Raw genomic sequence first — 20601 nt, 5'->3', positions numbered from 1 at the left:
TGAAATGCATAGATTAAAAAGACAGACAATAAAACAAACAAAAAAGTCACTTAAATCACATTTGCTTAATTAAATACAGTGATCATTAACTAAAGTCAAGTAGAGCTTGATTTATTGTTTGAAAAGGAGTGGAAAGAAGCAAATTTATTTAACCCTTGTGCTTTCATATGACCCCACCCTTACATTGGCGTGTTCTCCCTACCATGACAAAGGTGGATAAAGGTGGAAAGATTTCATTTAATCCATAGACACCAGTGAAGATCACAAATCATTGAAGAAAAAAGGTTCAGAGCACTGTCTAGAACAGGGGTCGACAACCCATGGCTCCGGAGCCACATGTGGCTCTTTCATCCTTTTGTTGTGGCTCCCTGTGACTTTGGAAAATAATGAGTATTATTATTAATAATTAAATTTTATTTTAGTTTGTTCATCTGCTGGCTCCATACGAAGCGCGTACCACGTCAAAACCAGCTTCCTAAATGAGCTCGTATTTATCGGGCGAGAACTGCAGAGCTGATATTAGGAGGACACACGCGGTCCGGAGTGATCTTCTGCCGGGAAATTGACGTGCCGCGGGGCAGAGAGCAACTCGCTGATGACAGAGTTTGCGCCAGTGTTGCCAGATAGAGTCACAGTTTTCCAGCCCAAAAGTCATCTGAAAACCGCCAGACCCAGCCAAAAACCGCCCAACACAACTTTTGTTGATGTTTTTTTTTGCACTGGACTGATTTAGCAAAATAAAGATTTTTCTAAATAAAAGATAGTTCAGACTAATAATAAAATGTGTACAATATTGAATATTTCTTCAGCGGGCCACCTTCTTCCATTCATTTGCTTAACCCGCTCTATCCCCGCTATAACCTGCGTCCGGCTCTTTCATCCTTGTGCGGCGCTGGAGTGCCCCGACTATCGTATTTTGCGCTCTCTGTGTAGGACACACTGAGGAGCGCGGGGGAAACCAACTCTCAGCTGCAGAGGAGGTGAACAGGTAGAGAGGAAAAGCAGGTAAAGAGGCGGAGGAGGGGCTTTGGCTTCAAACTCTGTCAGAGAGATGCAAACACGGGCGTCAGATTCAGACGCAGCTTTCACTGCGGGAGTTGAAGCAGAGACTTTCCCTGGTATGATTTTATAAACCCAAACATGGAAACATGATTACCAAGTAGAACTCTTCAAAATAATAAACCTGATCTCTCAACATTCTCAGTGTCTACCATGCATTGATAAACACATAGCTCCATGCAGCGATCAGACCATAACTTCAGCTGGTGGCTCCTCCCACACGCGAGCACGGTATCATCCTTTTAAGAATACAATGTGCATGTGCAGTGATGTATGTTTCAGAGGATGTCCGATTGGCCAATCTACATGTCAGTCAAGTCCCGTACTTCTCAGTGAGGATTTTAATTGGCTGGTGGATTTTTAAGAAGTACTTTTTTTATCTTTTTTGGCCCGCGATCTACACTCACGTCCTTGAAGATCGACGTAATGAGCACCCTTGATATAATATATACATGGATAATATATATAATGATGTCAAAACGGGTTGTGGCTCCGGCTGCTTTCTTTTCATTAGGGGCGGTCCCAAATGGCTCTTTGAGTAAAAAAGGTTGCCAACCCCTGGTCTAGTGGGTCTAGATGACCCAACTCCCAATGTTAAAGTGCCTAGGATAGCACAAGGGATAATCCCGCCCCTACTGAGTTAATTCATTTGATAGTTTTACAGTATGGTAGTCATGGTGGATTGTTGTTCCAAGAAACATTTAGAAGTGCATCTGATGTACTGACAGTTTGGTCAGGGGGTTTTGTGTCTTTTCTTAAAGACAGCTGGGACAGGCTCCACCCACTGAGAAACGGGGATTAACGGATAAATATTCTACATAAATAACCCCCCATTCCATCACCAATATCTTATGGGTCTTTTACTTCCTTGTGATTGAATCTATTCTTCTCTGTAAATGCTGATACAATAAACTAATTCAACTATGATCTAAGTTTCTCTCATCTTTTTGTCTAGTTTGTTGATTAATTAATGTTTTGAATATTTGTTCTTTGTACCACAATATCACCATGAGAAACCTCAGTATGACTTCACAGTAAAGAAAACAGTTCTTTGTGTTTATTTTGGGTAAAGATAGAGAGAGTTTATAAGCCGGATCTTCTTGTTCGCTAAATATCCAAAATCATAGAAGTCTGTGGAGCCCAGAATCACTGTTCTCACTGTTGTCGAGTGGAGGGCCTCAGTTTATTAATGATAATCTCATATAATATAATCAGCTGCTTTAAATGTGGGTACTATTCTTTCCAGTCATTGATAGATAAATGATGACTGAACAACCAAGAGACGTGCATTGGGTAAGACTTAATGAGCCTGTCTTACAAAAAGGAGTTCCTCTACTCTGGATAAGAGTAGCAACTTTGAGGTCTGTTATCCAAAAATAATCCAAAGAGAGAGAGTGAAGCAAACTAGAGCAAATGCACGCAACAAATTCTCTAAGGCAGACAAAACACTTAAGGTAGAAAGGGATCACTTGCTCCCTTTCTACTTCTCTGACCAGACACAATTAACATATTTTAATGTACTGGTATAATCATTTTGATTTACGATTAACCCTTGAGCTATCTTAGATGACCCACCCTTACTTTGACGTGTTCTCCCTACCATGACAGAGGTGGATAAAGGTGGAAAGATTTCATATAGACTATGGACACCAGTGAAGATCAAGAAATCATTGAAGAAAAAAGGTTCAGAGCACTGTCTAGTGGGTCTAGATGACCCCACTTCCAATAGTAAAGTGCCTAGGATAGCACAAGAATTACATCAAGTGATAGGCATACCTTACCAGGAGGTGGCCTCAGGGTAGACTTAGGACACACAGGAGTGATTCTGTCTCTGCTGGATGAAATATCGGATTTCAACAGGATCAGAATTCCTTTTATTGTCATTGTTGCACAAGAAGCTTGTGACACAACGAAAGTCTCTGTGCTCTCCAGCTGTTTAAAGAATGATAAAAGTCAGGTTGACTATAGAATAAATATTAAATATAGAACTAAAAAGTTAAGAACAGAAAAAATGTAAAGTAAAAAAACATACATTTATAGATAAATCATGTGTTGCACATAAACATTATCTCACTTCCATACTTCCTGAGGTCACCAGCAGCTTCCTTTCCAGGTTGTTCCTCCTGAGTTTTCTTAGGAAGCAGAGATGCTGGGCCTTCTCCACTGCCGCTGTGGTGTTTTCAGTCCAGGAGAGATCCTCAGTGATCTGCACGCCCAGGTAGCTAAAAGAGTGAACCCTCTCCACGCATGTCTATTGATGTACAGTGGGAGTCTGAAACTATACGTGATCAGACCCAACTTCTGATCATGTGATCAGATCAGGACATCTGTAGTCGCTGCACTAACCTCTTCGTGTTCATTTGTGTGCAGGTCCAAGGACATTACTTTAGAAGGGCTTTCTCAAAAAAACGGTTTGGTTGTTTCTGAGATTGGAGCCATTTCTGTTTCACAGGGATGCAGTGACCTCAACTCTTTGGGTTTTTAGCAAAACAACCTCAACTTGTTGAGAACCACCAATGATTGTTTTCATGTTAAATTTCAGTTTTCTTACAGTTCAACCCTCCTCCTTTATCCGGGCTTGGGACCGGCAGAGTTCTTGTAGAAAGACACTCTGGCGGAGTTACTTTTTTTGTGTGGGAAGCCGGAGCACCCGGAGAAAAACCCACTAATGAATGGAAGAGCTCGCTAATTTAAAACTATCATGTGTTTGCAGTTTTTTTACATCATTTTTTTTTTGCCTTGTTTGGATTAGTCTAATTTTTTTTATTTTATTTTATTTGGGTAGTGAAAACAGTCAATCATGAAAAATAGAACATCAAGATGTTTACAAACTCATATTTTCTTTTTAACATCACAACCTAACATAAACAGGCAGCAGTTTCAAAAATAAAATAATAATAAAAAAAAGAAAGAAAAAAAAAAGAAAGAAAAAAAGAAAGAAAATCACCAATCAACCTTCATCACCAGCGACAAAAGGCTATAACAGGTTTTTATTTATTTATTTATTTATTTATTTATTTATTTATTTATTTATTTATTTATTTATTTATTTATTAACATTTCACCAGAACAGAGTTCAATCCCAACAAAGATTAGTTTTATCCAGAACTGGTTGCCAGACTTTTTGGGATTAGTCTAATTTTTAGCTGACCTGTCACTATAATACAGAAGTACAATGTACCATGTCGACGAGCTCATTTCCATTCTGTTAATAATATAGTCATTAATTTATTTGTTTAAGTTTATCTATCTTTTACTAATATTAAAGTACATTGTACTGTCAGTGACTTTATTCCCATTCTTTATATACACAGTTTTTTTCTATTTCCTATACTATTCTACTTTTAAACATTTTAATTACTAATACTAAAGTACATTCTACTATTTCTGGCATCTTATCATGATGCTGTAACATCATCACCTCCTTCTGGGGATCAAAGTCCTATTTATTTCTACAGTATCTGTTTATACAGTAACTTGAACACACATGGCCATTGGCTGAGGAGTTGATTCTAGAATTTACTTGAACCAAAAAACAAAAAAAAACAAAATTTACTTGAGCCAAGGGTGAAGCAGAATCTGTTCCAGACTGGGGCGCCTTCTTGGGTTTTGGATGAAGCATTGCTTCATAAAGTCTTTGCAGTCTTTGGAAAGGTTTTGCCTGAGTTGGAGCTTTTTCTCCATGAGTTTAGTTGAATTGAAACGTTTGTTGTGGAGGCATTCAAACAGGACAATTCCCAGCTGCCACACTGTTGTGGGTCTAGCGCTGTACGTGTGTTCATACCACCATTCTGGAGGGGCGTGAATCTCTGTTCCATAAAAGGTGGTGTATTCTGAATGTGACTCTGTGAAGCAGCTGACTCCAAAGTCAATTAAACGGACTTGTGGGGCGCCTGAACTCATGTCTATCAAGATGTTTTCCACTTTGATGTCTCGGTGGAAAATCTTTTTGTCCTGAAGGGAAATGGCTGCTTTTACTAGTTGTTTCAGGATCATCTTGGCTTCTTTTTCTCCAAACCAATCTCTACACTCTTGAACGTAAGTTTGAAGATCCACGGCTGGCATTGGTCTCTCCAAAACCAGGATCAGCTCATGTGGCAGCACATACCAGTCTAGCAAGGCGATTGGTGCTCTTCTGCCAGCGGAGTGTGATGTTCCGCTCCTGAGCTTCAGCATCACAGCCACTTCCCCAGATATCTCTCTTCCCTTTTCATCCACGTGTTTGCAGTACTGGTATTTATTGGGGACGTGTTTGATGGCAACGTCCAAATGATCTGATTTGCGATAGCCAGCAAACACAGATCCACAACCTCCTTCACCGAGTGGATGCAGTTCTACATATTTAGCCTCAAATCTAAGCTTTGGGTTGTCTTCTTCAGCTGGGTTTCCTCTGAATCTTTTGTCCAGCGGTTGTTCCAGATAGCTTGCTTTTCTCTTTCTGTTATGGTCAGGAATATAGAATGCAGATTCATCCTTTAGGGAAGGAAACTCAAGGTCCCTTCTTTTCTTTGTCGGTGTTGCAGATTCTTTGTCATAGTCAGAGATTTTCCTTTTGCCGCATCTTTGCTTGACTTTAGCATCATCTTGAAATTGAACAATGACTTTTAGTGGGTCACTGTGAAATGGAGGATTTTGATGTTTGCTTCCAAGGAAAGCGACTTTCCTAAGAAAACTGCCCTGATTTTGAAACATGGTTTTCAAAAAGCTTTAACACTGAGAAGAGAAGAATATCAGTCTTTAAAAAGACTACGAAGGTCTTCCTCTTTCAGTGAAGGCTCAGGGGAGTCAACCTGACTTGGGTTAGCACGTGTATAAGTGGATTAGGTTGGCAGTGACATCATAAAGCAGTTGGTGACATCAGGTTGGCATTGTCATCAATGATGTCATAAAGCAGTAGGTGACATCAATGTGTCTTGACTTGGGGCTATATGTCGTGTTGCCTAGCAACATGACTGTAAGGCATTATTAAAGGGTCTTTATGATGCCCTAGAATCATTATGTCATGTTGCTAGGCAACAGAGCTTTTTTCTTAGGACAGAATAGGAAAGATACAACCAGTTACACAATTCATCGGTGTACCTTTAAACAAATTAACAAACCTAATTTACATAAGAAAAATTGAAAGTAATGAAGACACAATTTTATATGAGATTTGAATTATTACATATAAAAATGTGTAATTACATGATGTTACAAAACCCTTTAACTAACATGAATAACAAACCCTAATATTATATGAAAACAATAAGTTTGCTCCTGGGGAAAAAGTGATTTTTTTTTAACTCCACCCAAATACCTGCAAATGAAAAAAAAACCTTCATGACATCATTAAATCTGCTAATGGGAACAGTTTTGAAATATGGTTTGCTTTTGAACTGGGAGTCATTAAAAAATGAAAAATGAAACTCTGCCATTGGGAATTATTAGTTATTTTTGCAGCTCAGACTTCCCTCCTCCTTCCGCCCACTTCTTCCAGCACCTCTGGGGAGACCCCAGGGTGTTCTTAGGTCAGCCGACAGACATAGTCTCTTCAGCGTGACCTTGGTCTTCCCTGGGACCTCCACCCAGTGGAACATGCGTGGAACAATCCCCAGCGAGAAGTCCAAGAGGCGTCTGGACCAGATGCTTGAGTCACCTCAACAGGCTCCTCTTGACGTGGAGGACCAGTGGCTCTACTCCGAGGTCTCTCCAGGTGACCGAGCTTCTCACCCAATCTCTGAAGGAGGACCTGGAAAACTCCCATCCAGCCAGCTTCTTCACCAAAGAACCAAAGGTAGGACCCCTTCTTGGACCACATGAATCACATGTTAATTCTCAACTAAAATATATTCTAACATCCAACTGTGTTCTTTTTGAAACTCAATCAGGTTTCAGGGCCACAGTGCAATCACAGCTGCAGTGTCTGCAACAAATGACATCATCAGTGCCTTGGCCACAAACCTGCTCTACTGTGTGTCTCCTCTGCTTTCCCCTTTTCTGATCAGGTGCTGATATAGTGAAGAAAAGCTTTGGAAGTTTCTCTTTGTTGTGGAGAACTCAGCATTTCAGCTGTTTAGCATCAGTAGAAAACCTTTTCCCTGCTGGAATTCAGCTGCTCAGATCTGCTGCTAATCCCAGAAATGTTGACATGAGGAACCATTTCAAGGGAAATAAAGAGGCTTTCCTACAAAATCAAATCTAGAACTAAGAAGAAATTGTCTGTTAAACTAAAACTTCTTTAGATTTTGTGTAAAGTTTATTAAAACACAACAACTATTGACTAGAATGAACAAAAAAAGAATGAAATAGTTTAAATATTGAAGTTTCTGAAAATGAATCAGGAGTTTGTCTTCATCATTCTTTTGGCTGTTGGTGCAGCATCCGTACTTTTAGCACTTCTCTTAAAGTTCTGCTGTCCATGCTGCTTTTTTCTTTCTGCCAGTATTGATTTGAGGTTCTTGACCCACTTTGTGTTCGTACTGTTCATGGTCGGGGGCGGTACGGGTTTTCTCTTGGGGTGTGGGGTGTTTGAAGGTCTCTTTGAAGAACTGGGTCCATCACATCTTCCTGCAGGATTTCCTTTGTGCTGTCTCTTTAGAACAAGCTTGTCTTGGTCTTTCAGCTTCTCGTAGGTCCAGAAGTCCTCCTTGTGTGATGAAGAACACTGAGTTGGAGGAGAGGCAGAGGAAGCAGTGGAGAAACGTCTTGGAGGAGAGTCTGAATCTGAGGAGAAACTCAAACCACCCGTAGGTGTTCTTTGGAACAGGGTTGATGTTTGGAGAGGATGGAGCATAGAGATACTTCTGAGGAGGAGAGTCTGAGTCTGAAGAGGAGCTCAGTCCAAACTCTGGAACCGGGCCAGTTGGTGTCTTTGGAACAGAGTTGATGGTCTCCTCTGGGTTCTCTGATGTTCCAGGAATTAGAATTCTTCTCACAACAAGTATTGGATCGTCAGGATCGCTTGGGTTGGGAAGCAAAAGAGATTTCCAAGTGTAGTGCTGCTCTGTCTGAACATAAAGAAAACATTTATTTCAGTATTTCACTAGAAATGAAAACCTGTTTGTTTAAAGATTATCTACTGAATTCTGATTAAAACACAACAACAATTGACTAGGATGAATAAAAAAAGAATAAAATAGTTTAAATATTGATCTTCCTGAAAATTAATCAGAAGTTCGAAGAGTAAAGTTAATCTTTTTAGCTTTTGGTGCAGCTGAAAGACCTTGAGGAGAAAGAGAAGGAGCATTTATGGGAACGTACCAAGCTTGTACTGGAGCTCAGCTGAACATTTGAGGAGGTCTTTGGAGACCTGTGTGACGAACTGGGTCCATCACATCTTCCTACACGATGTCCTGTGAAGTCCTCCTTGTTTGATGAAGAACACTGAGTTGGAGGAGAGGCAGAGGAGGCAGTGGAGAGACTTCTTGGAGGAGAGTCTGAAGAGGAGCTCAGTCCAAACTCTGGAACTGGGCCAGTCGGTGTCTTTGGAACAGAGTTGATGGTCTCCTCTGGGTTCTCTGATGTTCCAGGAATTGGAATTCTTCTCACAACAAGTCTTGGATTGTCAGGATCGCTCGGGTTTGGAAGAAAAAGAGATTTCCAAGTGTAGCGCTGCTCTGTCTGAACATAAAGAATACATTTATTTCAGTATTTCTCTAAAATACTGAATACTGTAATAAAATACTGTATCTGACACTTGTGTCGGTGTGAGTGCACGTGTGCGTGCACGTGTGAGGTGAACTGGTGTTGCCAGCATTCCTCTGAGCACTGGGAGCTTGTTGGACTAGTGGTTGACCAGACTTTCTCTATTTTGATGGATTTCTTTGAAGAAACTGAAAGGGGAAGTGATGAGGGAACCACTGAACTCAGTCTCCCAGAGTTCTTTGCTGCAGTGAGCCTGTAGATTTTGTGCTGTTTGGAAACTTCTGCAGCATCTGCTACAGTAAGTTCACCTGTATTTTTGTGGAGTGGTTGCAGGTTTAATGTGGTTTTATGATGAATAATTCTCAGTCAGAACATATGGTAGACTATGATTTTACTAGTTTTTGTTCATGGAGGATTCAGGACCTTTTTCTGTATGATTTTATTTCCAGTTCCTCCTCCTCTTCATTCATTTTCACCTTTTATCAGATTAAAAAATGTCTGAATCTTTTCTTGTAACCCTTTAAAACCCAAATTCAGGAGAGGAGGAGAAGGTTTAGTTTCTCCTGTTGGGAGGGTGCAGATTCACACCCTGGATTGTGTAACAAACACAAAGTTGATGAGAACCTATCTGGGAAACTGTTTATCTGAGTTGTGCAGTGATTCCACAGAAGAGGGTGGAATAGTGATGAAACCTTGGGGTTGGGTCCAAAAACATGCTTCAGGGTTAATTAGTGATTCTAAATTGTCTCTGCTTGTAAACATGAGTGTTGTTGTTTGTGTGGCCCTGCAATGGATTAGTGAACTATCCAAAGTGAACTTCGGCTTCAGCCAACAGTGGCTGGGATAGGCTCCAGCAACCCTGTGACCCTAAAAGAGAATAAGTGTGTTTGGACAATGGATGGATAGACTGGGGGGTGAGGTGGGGGGACTTAGATAAACTCTGTTTTACTGTAGTGAAACAACATTTTTATTCATTTTAGATTTAACTTGAGTTTACAGAGGAAAAAACAGAAATAAAAATCTCAAAGTACTTTAGGTTCTTTTTGTTGTTTAGTTCAAATGTAGGTTACGTTGGTTAAATGGATCTGCAAAATGATTTAATGTCGATTTAATGTGACCTGACCTTTCTACCCTAGAACTTTACACAGTAACCAGTCATGGTGAGGCAGCTTACCAAGATTAGAAGCAAACAAAAAGCAGCTTTAAATTAAAATGTAAGATTTTTAAATCTAACTTCTTGTCACAGTCTTGTGATCATTTTAGTATTTTGTCACTTACACCTGAACTCTCTTCATTCTCTGATCTGATCTCAGTAGGTTGTCCTGTCATCTACTGATTACCGTTGGTGTTTTCATTGCTAGAACTTCCTGTCAAATCAGGCTAGCTAAAGTTCTGCTCTTCTGGACTCCACATCTGAAGAAGATGACAACTCCATCCAGCTGAGATGGAGACTTCTTAACCAAAGAACCAACAGTAGGACAACGTCTTGGTCCTCAGAATAAAGGGTTGAGTCTGACTTTCACTTCTTCCTACCCTCTTCTGTGGAAGAACTGTGTGGAAATAGACCTCTCCTTTGTTATCTCACAGCCCAGGTGACACATTTTATGAGCTTGACACTTTCTCAGGTTTTCTCTTATCAACTTTACCTTTATTGATCAATCCAGAGTGTGACTTGTCATCCTCCCACATGGATGAACCAAACCCTTTTCCTGCCAGCAGCAGCCTTACTCAGGTTTCCACAGAATTACCAGCCGGGGCCCCAAGGCTGGACTTTGCTGCAGCGGTTGTGATGAAGATGAGCTGAAGAGTTGAACTTCAGGCAAAAGATTATTAGAGGTAATGAAACTTCTGTAACTGTAACCCAGAACCTCTCCCAGTTCTTTATGTCTTCTGCACATAGATATATTGAGGTCTCCCTTCAAAACGTCCATCTACTGACCCCTTTCACCACATGACCAGCTGCACTGAATGATCATTCAGTGAACTCTGGAGGCTGAGCAGGTATGGCAAGCCATGAAGACCATAAAAGCCCCTAGATCCTGACATATATGCATGGATGCAAACGTCCCTGTGTATAGTATGCTTTGTGCAGGAGTCTGCGTTTCCTTTTAGTTTTGTTTTGACAGTTTCTATATCAATACTTTGGATGCAGTGCGTTGAAGCAAACAATCTAAGAAGAAAGTGACAAGCTGCAAATTAGGTAAGCAGCTATGGTGAATGCAGACCCTAATACTAAATCTAGGTTTTGATTCCTGTTTGGACCAGGACTGATACGAGGATGAGCCCTCATGTGGCAGTGACAGGTGTGTGGTTTTGTACAACCAGCTGTCAGGAACTGGTGGTGTTGGACCCAAAATGCCTCCTGCACCAGGCTTGGTGGCAGAACCTTAAACATTTCTCAAATAAACTGAATCCTGAGCAAAACTCTGGAGAAGCCGACAAAGCAGATGACCTGACAATGACAAACTGAAAACCAGACACTCAAACACACTGAGGACCTGGAGTGACTGACAGTAGACTAATCAGAACAGAACATGACCAACAATGTCACTGAAACACTAAAGTAGAGTGGACAACCATCACAGTACCCCTCTCCAAAAGGAAACATTCCAGATAATCTTTCAAACTACAACATTTGGACGGAGAAGACCTTATGGAACAAAAGAGCAAAAACAGAAAAAGTTTGACTCAGACAAATTCTAAAGTATTTTCATACATTCTAAAGTATTTTCATACATTCTTGTCAAAAGAACTGTGAGACTGATGGTGAGGTTTCACGTTTTCCCGACTATATTTCTTCTCGTCAGCAGAGGGTTGACGTTGGTGCTTCCCTGCAGCCTAATGGAAGCTGGTTCTGTAGAGAAGATGGTTTGGTTTCTCCTTTTGGGAGGCTGCAGATTGAAACACTGGATTGAGTAACAAACACAAAGTTGATGAGAACATATCTGGGAAATTATCAACCTGAGTTGTGTAGTGATTCCACAGAAGAAGGTGGAGTAGTGATGAACACTTGGGGTTGGGTCCACCTGCTGACCCCTTTTACTACATGACAGTCCATATGTGTGAATGACTGAGAGGCAGTTATCCAGTATGAAAATCATTTTGTCTTCAAAAACTGCTCCATCCATGAGTTCCAGGCACCTGTAGGAATCTTTAAAGGTCACTTTCAGGACATGATGAAGCCACTGAAGCTTCAGAGTCCACAGTCATCACATTCATGAGGAAACAAGCATTAAAGTGCAACCATCAATGACAGCTGATTGTTTCCTTTTTCTGAAGAACCTCACACGCTGAAGCTGTTTAAACATGTTGAAAGTTTCATCATCAGAAGCATCTGCTGCGCGTCACAGAACATGCCCACAACACTGCCTTTAAAAGAGCGAAGCCTCTGTGAGGAGCTGTATCTGCAGAGCAGTTCTTCAGAGGACGTTCTTGGTTTGATGCTCAGAGGTGAGACCTGCTTTTTGAAAACCTGAAACATAGCAACAGAAGTGTCTTATTGATCTGCTTCTGGTTTGGTTCTTGAAGCCTGTCAGGAATCTTTTGCTGAAAGACAAAATGACCGTGGAGTACCAAGTGACCGTTTCTACCGAGGACGTGGCCTTTGCTGGGACCATAGATGACGTGTACATCACCCTGGTGGGCCAGGATGGCAGCAGTGAACAAGTGAAGCTGGATAAAAGCAAGTCTGCTTTCCACAGAGGAGATGTAAGTAGAAAGCATTGGTTTGTGTGTTTAAGAGCGCCCCCTGTTGCTGCACTGCTGTCAAAGTCTGCAGCAGAGGTTGTGTTTCTGCAGGAGGCAGAACAAAGGAAGATCTGAGATGGTGATGAACGTGTTTTCTCTCAAATCCAGGAGTCCACGTTCACTGTGACCTGCTCTGAAGACCTGGGACAGCTGCTGGAGATCCAGCTTGAAAAATGGGGATGGATCATCATCAAAGACAGTTGGCTCCCTGCAAAGGTGGAGGTGGAGTCTCCTGATGGAAAAGTCTACAGTTTTCCCATCTACCACTGGTTAACAGACAGCAAGAAGCACTTCTTCAGGGAGGGGGCAGGTCTGTTCCTCTCACATGCACTTTGCTGTCCACATGCTGTCCTCCAGAATGATCTGACCTGCTTCTGGGCTTTTCTTCTCTGCTCTCAGCTGTGCTGGACTTCCAGGAGACAAATCCTCAGATGATCAAGACGAGGAAGAATGAGCTGAAGAATCAGAAGAATCTCTACAGGTCAGAGTTCAGATCTTTAAAGATGTTCTTTATGGTGATGCTCCATCATGATCTCAGCTCTGATGAAAGGAGCCACAGCTCCTCCCTCTGTTCACTGCATAGAAATACACTGAGCAGCTGATCAATCAGATCAGGGTTTTAGATGAAGCCATCTTTGTTGTTGGACGTGTCCAGGTCCCTCTGGGATCAGGACTGCTCACAGCTGGCTTACCTTCCTCTGCTCTCTACTGTTCTGTTCTGCTCAGGTGGGCCGTTTACAAAGAGGGAATACCACTCTGCATGGAGGCAGATACCCTGAAGTCTCTGCCCCCGGATGACCGCTACCCCTACACAAGAGAACTGGAGTTTAACTTCACAGCAGTGGCAGCGTAGGTGTCTGCTTCCTGATGGTGTGACATGTCAGAGTGACTTTGAGCTCAGGAAGTGACTGTAATGTTCTCACCCTGCAGGCTGGGAAAGCTGGGTTTGGAGGCGTGGTCTAATTGTATAGACAAGTGGAACAGCATGAGGGACATTGAACAGCTGTACGAGTGTCATGTGACCTCCATGTCAGGTACTCTCATTGATTCTTACAGAAAAAGAAATCCTTCCAAATACCATCAAAAATGTTACAGAGATGAACAGTGTAGTTTTTATGCAGATGGAGAGAATATTTGTGACAGAAAGACGCTCTTTCCAGAAACCACAGCTCTAGAGGGTCACTGTGGTGGACTGAGCAGTAGAAGGCAAGGACAGCTAACAATTTAATCAAAAATATTGAAATTCATTTTTCAAAAAGTGTAAATGGGCAAAAATGGGCCCTTAAAAGAGGTCAAAGCAACAAAGTTAACTCAAGCGTTTAAATGTAACAGAGGACAACTGAACAAACAAACCAACACAATTTAACTGATCTACCTAATTGCAAACACAAGGGAACATATATAGTGGCTGATCAAACCAACTAGACACACAAGGGGGAACTTAAAAAGACTAAGACAAAATACAGAGAACAAACTAAACTAAAGTCCATCCTATAGTAAATTAACATACACAAATAAATGAAAATAAAGATCATCAAAATAGAAACTACAGTAAAGAAACACAGAAAGAGTTCCTTGTCCACTGGGTGATGGTTCAGTCCAATTAGCTGCCTGCTGAATATAAGGCCTCTGCTGACTGGCATGCATTGTTGTGTCAGGCCTGACTTGATTGTTCCAGCAGCAGATGGCAGCAGCAGCAAGAATGGTCCCCTCAGCACTGGTAACTCAAAGCATAACATCAAATTAATAAAGCAAATTATAATAAAGTCAACTGAAACATGTTAATAAATTTCATGATCAAATGTGTGCTATTTTTGAAAAAGAAATCTAAAAGTATATGCAAACAAATAAAGTGAACAGATATATGTAGGGTGTGGTGCAGGAGGTTACTGCCCTGATGGTGTGGCAGCATAGGCAGCCATCACAGTCACACTTCAATACAGATCATTTCTAGTAACATAAATCTGGTCAAGAAAGATGAATCCTTCCTTGAAACTGTTTGGAACTAGATAGGTAGGATACAGTTGATAAAAGTTGATACCGTTGATAAAAAGCTTGACAAATTTACAAAAAGAAAACTTCTGACATATATTCTTCAGCGTGGCAAATCCTACGTAATTTCTAAAACAAACAAAAAACGTATTAAACATATTTTCTGTATTTCAGTTGTTTGACGGGTTTTAAAACCTGAAATGTCTTTGCAGTGACTAACACTGTGTTCATAAAAGAGGACTTGTAGCTACAGAGCCTGTCCTGATCACATTAGAGGATTGTTTTCACCCAAAATAAGACAATATTCTATTTTTTAAAGATTTCACTAAATTTTAACAGGATGGTTTTTGGAGAACGCCTTTTAAAAACAGATTTGTTTTGTCAGATTACGCCATGAAGCACTGGAGGGAGGACGCCTTCTTTGGCTACCAGTTTCTAAATGGAGTGAACCCGATGATGATCCAACGCTGTAAAACTCTCCCATCAAAGTTTCCTGTCCCCTTGGACATGAACTTCAGCAAGTCTCAGCTCACTCTGCGGACTGAAATGATGGTAACAAGCTCCTGACACGCAGCAGACAGATTCTTCTCTGGTTTCCACATGAACGTGGTGCTAAAATCAACCCCTGAGGGTAACAGTGTCATCTTTCTCCCCATTCACAACAGAAAGGAAACATCTTTCTGTGCGACTACAACATTCTGGATGGGGTGGAAACAAACACCATCAATGGGAGGAAGCAGTTTCTAGCAGCTCCGTTGGTCCTGCTCCACAAGAATGAAGATGATGAGATGATGCCTATTGCCATTCAGGTGAACAGAAACTTCAGGAAGGTTTTCCTCAGAAAAAGACATTTGTATTATTTCAACAAAAAGCTACAAGAACATGGCAGTTGGAGAAGAAGGAAGACTGGAGTCAGACATCTTTGTTGTTCTCTGACAGGACCAGGAGTCAGATCCTCCATGGATTTAATCATCACATGACACTTGTTGATATCTCTGCAGCTAAAACAGGAACCAGGAGAGGACAACCCCATCTTCTTCCCCACGGATTCAGAGTATGACTGGCTGTTGGCCAAGACGTATGTGAAGAGCGCAGACTCCAACCTGCATGAGCTCAACTATCACCTGCTGCGCACCCACCTGCTGGCTGAGGTGTTTGCGGTTTCTCTGCAGCGCAACCTTCCCAGAGTTCACCCTGTTTACAAGGTACCTGAAGCTGATCCGTCACCATGTTGATGTACTCTTTCTGGATCTTCATAACTTTTCCTGTCTCCATTTCAGCTCCTCATCCGTCACACACGCTACACCCTGCAGATCAATGTCTTGGCTCGAAACTCGCTTATCTCAGAGAGTGGAACTATTACCCTGGTGAGTGAACTGCAGAAGATTTCTTCAGCATTTGTGGGTCATCTGAAGTCTCTAACTTTGCTTTGATTGCCTGTTTAGTACACAGCATCTGGTGGAAAGGGCATGCTGACCCTCTTGGACAGGAGTGTCTCCTCCATGAGCTACAGATCCCTCTGCATACCTGATGACATCATTGATCGCGGCCTGGAAGATGTGCCCAACTTCTACTACAGGGACGATGGGCTGAAGCTGTGGAACATCATGCAAAGGTTGGTAGTTTCCATAACTAATGAAACATTTAGAAGCTGGGTTTAACATAAATAATGTTTAGAATCCCTTCAGGGCTGAAGTGACAAAAGAGAAAGTGCAGAATTCTGTTACTGCTGGGTCATTTTCTCGATGGGAAAATAGATTATGAGTTTGTAAAAGTTTGAATCATTAATTTATCCAATCATTCAACAACTTCCAAGACATGTTGGATTATATGGAAAGCCAAGAAGGTTCTAGAATGGATTAATTATCCAAAACCGGCAGAAACCACACCCACCACCAAGAAATAAATCACTAACTAACCTATAGGACAGGGGTGTCAAACTCATTTTCACCGAGGGCCACATCAGTATAACGGCTGTCTTCAAAGGGCCAGATATAACTTATACATGTAACTAAATGTAATGAAAAATAAACATAACTACTCCCTAATGTTAAATAACTGATTTTTTATTTACTATAACTTTTTAAAGTGACAATTACAGTTGCATAGAAAACATAGGTTTGCTTGTTTCTCTAGCATAAATCCTTTAGATATGAATAAATACACACAATTTTTATTCTAAGAAATTTAAAAGTATTATACATAAAATGACAAGGCGGGCCACATTTGGCCCGTGGGCCTTGAGTTTGACACATGCTGTAGGAGAAGCGGCAAACCTCATGAAGAGGCATTACGATTGGGATTAGAATATTCAAACAATGACAAAACACAATATACTGGACTCAAACTTCAGGTGGAAATGCATGTTGTTGACAGTTTGTGTTCTTCTCCAAGGTTTGTTCACGGCATCCTCAGCTTCTACTACAAGACCGACTGCATGGTCCAGAATGATGCTGAGCTGCAGAACTGGATCCAGGAGATCTTTGAAAATGGCTTTCTGAGATGCAATGAGACTGGTGGGTGGATTTTATGAAGTTGGAGATAAATACATTCCATCAGTTAATGGTTGATCTGATCTTAACCGCTGTAAGTGAAAACGTTTTTCCTCCTAATCCTCAGGAATCCCACAGAAGTTCACCACTGTGGCTGAGCTGGTCAAGTTTGTTACCATGGTGATGTTCACCTGCTCTGCACAGCATGCCGCTGTTAACACTGGACAGGTGAGTCTTCATCATTCAAAAGAGATCCTGGTTTCTATGTGTGAGAGATTTCTTGAAAATAAGGAGGAAATCTTCGACTGAAATCATCAGAGCTTTACTTTCTTATGAAGTTTACCTGATGTCCATCCTTTTCTTTAAAGTATCTGAGGCATATTTTTTTTTACCAATAATCCTCTTGGCCTCTGATTCAAATGCTACTTTTACTGCAGTATGACCTTTACGGCTGGATGCCCAATGGCCCCTCCACCATGCAGGAACCCCCTCCAACCCATAAGGGTAAAGCAGATGAAGCCAGCTTCCTGTCCACTCTACCAGACGTTCAGACTACAGTACACATTTTGGCTACCGTCTGGCTGCTCAGTATGCAGTCCTCTGACGCGGTAAGAGAACAGGGGTTATGATGCCATCTTAATTCTCTGAACCCTGATCACTTCAATCGTTGTTACCATGGTGACACTCCAGAACCACCATGCACTGCAGGGAAGACCCAGTTTTCTTCCTGCTTTTGATAGAAATGTGTGACTGAAAATGTCTGTGTTCTCCACAGCGATACCTTCATGATTTTGTGGAGGAGCATTTCACCGAGGACTTTCCGAAGTACAAGGTCACCACGTTCCAACGAGATCTCATTAAGCTCAGTGAAGACATCAAGGACAGAAATGAAAATCTGAAGTTGCCGTACACCTTTCTGGACCCAAAGTTGGTGGAGAACAGTGTAGCCATTTGAACCCTCAGAAACCTGTTGGTTTCCACAAATGGAAATTTCTTCAATTAGGACTTAGAAACTAAAGTCGCCTCTTTTCTTTTTCATAGGTCTTTGCACATCCACACATTCCTAATATTAAGAACATAGATAACCATATTGATTTGATATGATTTATTGATTTATTTCAAGCATTGTAGTCAAAGCAATAAAGAATTTACACATTTTTATCAAACTCATTACAGAAATGTTGAAATGCATAGATTAAAAAGACAGAAAAACAAACAAACAAAAAAGTCACTTAAATCACATTTGCTTAATTAAATACACTGATCATTAACTAAATTCAAGTAGAGCTTGATTTATTGCTTGAAAAGGAGTCAAAAGAAGCAAATTTATTTAACCCTTGTGCTGTCCTATGACCCCACCCTTACATTGGCGTGTTCTCCCTACCATAAATGCTAAAACAATAAACTAATTCAACTATGATCTAAGTTTCTTGCATCTTTTTGTCTAGTTTGTTCATTAATTAATGTTTTGAATATTTGTTCTTTGTACCACAATATCACCATGAGAAACCTCAATATGACTTCACAGTAAAGAAAACAGTTCTTTGTGTTTATTTTGGGTAAAGATAGAGAGAGTTTATAAGCCGGATCTTCTTGTTCGCTAAATATCCAAAATCATAGAAGTCTGTGGAGCCCAGAATCACTGTTCTCACTGTTGTCGAGTGGAGGGCCTCAGTTTATTAATGATAATCTCATATAATATAATCAGCTGCTTTAAATGTGGGTACTATTATTTCCAGTCATTGATAGATAAATGATGACTGAACAACCAAGAGACGTGCATTGGGTAAGACTTAATGAGCCTGTCTTACAAAAAGGAGTTCCTCTACTCTGGATAAGAGTGGCAACTTTGAGGTCTGTTAACCAAAAATAATCCAAAGAGAGAGAGTGAAGCAAACAAGAGCAAATGCACGCAACAAATTCTCTAAGGCAGACAAAACACTTGCTCCCTTTCTACTTCTCTGACCAGACACAATTAACATATTTTAATGTACTGGTATAATCATTTTGATTTACGATTAACCCTTGTGCTATCTTAGATGACCCACCCTTACTTTGACGTGTTCTCCCTACCATGACAAAGGTGGATAAAGGTGGAAAGATTTCATATAGACTATGGACACCAGTGAAGATCAAGAAATCATTGAAGAAAAAAGGTTCAGAGCACTGTCTAGTGGGTCTAGATGACCCCACTTCCAATAGTAAAGTGCCTAGGATAGCACAAGGATTACATCAAGTGATAGGCATACCTTACCAGGAGGTGGCCTCAGGGTAGACTTAGGACACACAGGAGTGATTCTGTCTCTGCTGGATGAAATATCGGATTTCCATAGGATCAGAATTCCTTTTATTGTCATTGTTGCACAAGAAGCTTGTGACACAACGAAAGTCTCTGTGCTCTCCAGCTGTTTAAAAAATGATAAAAGTCAGGTTGACTATAGAATAAATATTAAATATAGAACTAAAAAGTTAAGAACAGAAAAAATGTAAAGTAAAAAAACATACATTTATAGATAAAACATGTGTTGCACATAAACATTATCTCACTTCCATACTTCCTGAGGTCACCAGCAGCTTCCTTTCCAGGTTGTTCCTCCTGAGTTTTCTTAGGAAGCAGAGATGCTGGGCCTTCTCCACTGCCGCTGTGGTGTTTTCAGTCCAGGAGAGATCCTCAGTGATCTGCACGCCCAGGTAGCTAAAAGAGTGAACCCTCTCCACGCATGTCTATTGATGTACAGTGGGAGTCTGAAACTATACGTGATCAGACCCAACTTCTGATCATGTGATCAGATCAGGACATCTGTAGTCGCTGCACTAACCTCTTTGTGTTCATTTGTGTGCAGGTCCAAGGACATTACTTTAGAAGGGCTTTCTCAAAAAAACGGTTTGGTTGTTTCTGAGATTGGAGCCATTTCTGTTTCACAGGGATGCAGTGACCTCAACTCTTTGGGTTTTTAGCAAAACAACCTCAACTTGTTGAGAACCACCAATGATTGTTTTCATGTTAAATTTGAGTTTTCTTACAGTTCAACCCTCCTCCTTTATCCGGGCTTGGGACCGGCAGAGTTCTTGTAAAAAGACACTCTGGCGGAGTTACTTTTTTTGTGTGGGAAGCCGGAGCACCCGGAGAAAAACCCACTAATGAATGGAAGAGCTCGCTAATTTAAAACTATCATGTGTTTGCAGTTTTTTTACATCATTTTTTTTTTTTGCCTTGTTTGGATTAGTCTAATTTTTTTTATTTTATTTTATTTGGGTAGTGAAAACAGTCAATCATGAAAAATAGAACATCAAGATGTTTACAAACTCATATTTTCTTTTTAACATCACAACCTAACATAAACAGGCAGCAGTTTCAAAAATAAAATAATAATAAAAAAAAGAAAGAAAAAAAAAAGAAAGAAAATCACCAATCAACCTTCATCACCAGCGACAAAAGGCTATAACAGGTTTTTATTTATTTATTTATTTATTTATTTATTTATTTATTTATTTATTTATTTATTTATTTATTTATTTATTTATTAACATTTCACCAGAACAGAGTTCAATCCCAACAAAGATTAGTTTTATCCAGAACTGGTTGCCAGACTTTTTGGGATTAGTCTAATTTTTAGCTGACCTGTCACTATAATACAGAAGTACAATGTACTATGTCGACGAGCTCATTTCCATTCTGTTAATAATA

The 20601-nt window shown here is 40.6% G+C and overlaps 1 protein-coding gene across 2 annotated transcripts; it reads left to right on the top strand.

Annotated features, from left to right (window-relative positions):
• The first annotated feature begins 11839 nt into the window (after positions 1–11839).
• On the top strand, positions 11840–17995 carry LOC110014609 (polyunsaturated fatty acid lipoxygenase ALOX8-like). Of its 2 annotated transcripts, XM_023958799.2 has the most exons (15): positions 11840–12132; positions 12211–12390; positions 12538–12739; positions 12829–12910; positions 13156–13278; positions 13360–13463; positions 14807–14973; positions 15087–15230; positions 15423–15626; positions 15702–15788; positions 15867–16036; positions 16816–16937; positions 17041–17141; positions 17351–17521; positions 17689–17995. In XM_023958799.2, exons 2-15 carry the CDS (start codon positions 12241–12243, stop codon positions 17866–17868), a joined length of 2007 nt encoding a protein of 668 aa, XP_023814567.1. In that variant the 5' UTR covers positions 11840–12132; positions 12211–12240; the 3' UTR covers positions 17869–17995. The 2 variants fall into 2 exon arrangements, with proteins under 2 accessions (XP_023814567.1, XP_078808602.1); XM_078952476.1 differs by lacking the exon at positions 11840–12132 and having other exon boundaries at positions 12147–12390.
• The last annotated feature ends 2606 nt before the right edge of the window (positions 17996–20601 follow it).

This window comes from Oryzias latipes, chromosome 9 (assembly GCF_053564925.1).
Source record: "Oryzias latipes strain Hd-rR chromosome 9, Olatipes_Hd-rR_3.1".
Classification (NCBI taxonomy): domain Eukaryota; kingdom Metazoa; phylum Chordata; class Actinopteri; order Beloniformes; family Adrianichthyidae; genus Oryzias; species Oryzias latipes.
Note: the sequence above shows the minus strand (reverse complement) of the source record. Positions and strands in the feature narration are given on the sequence as shown.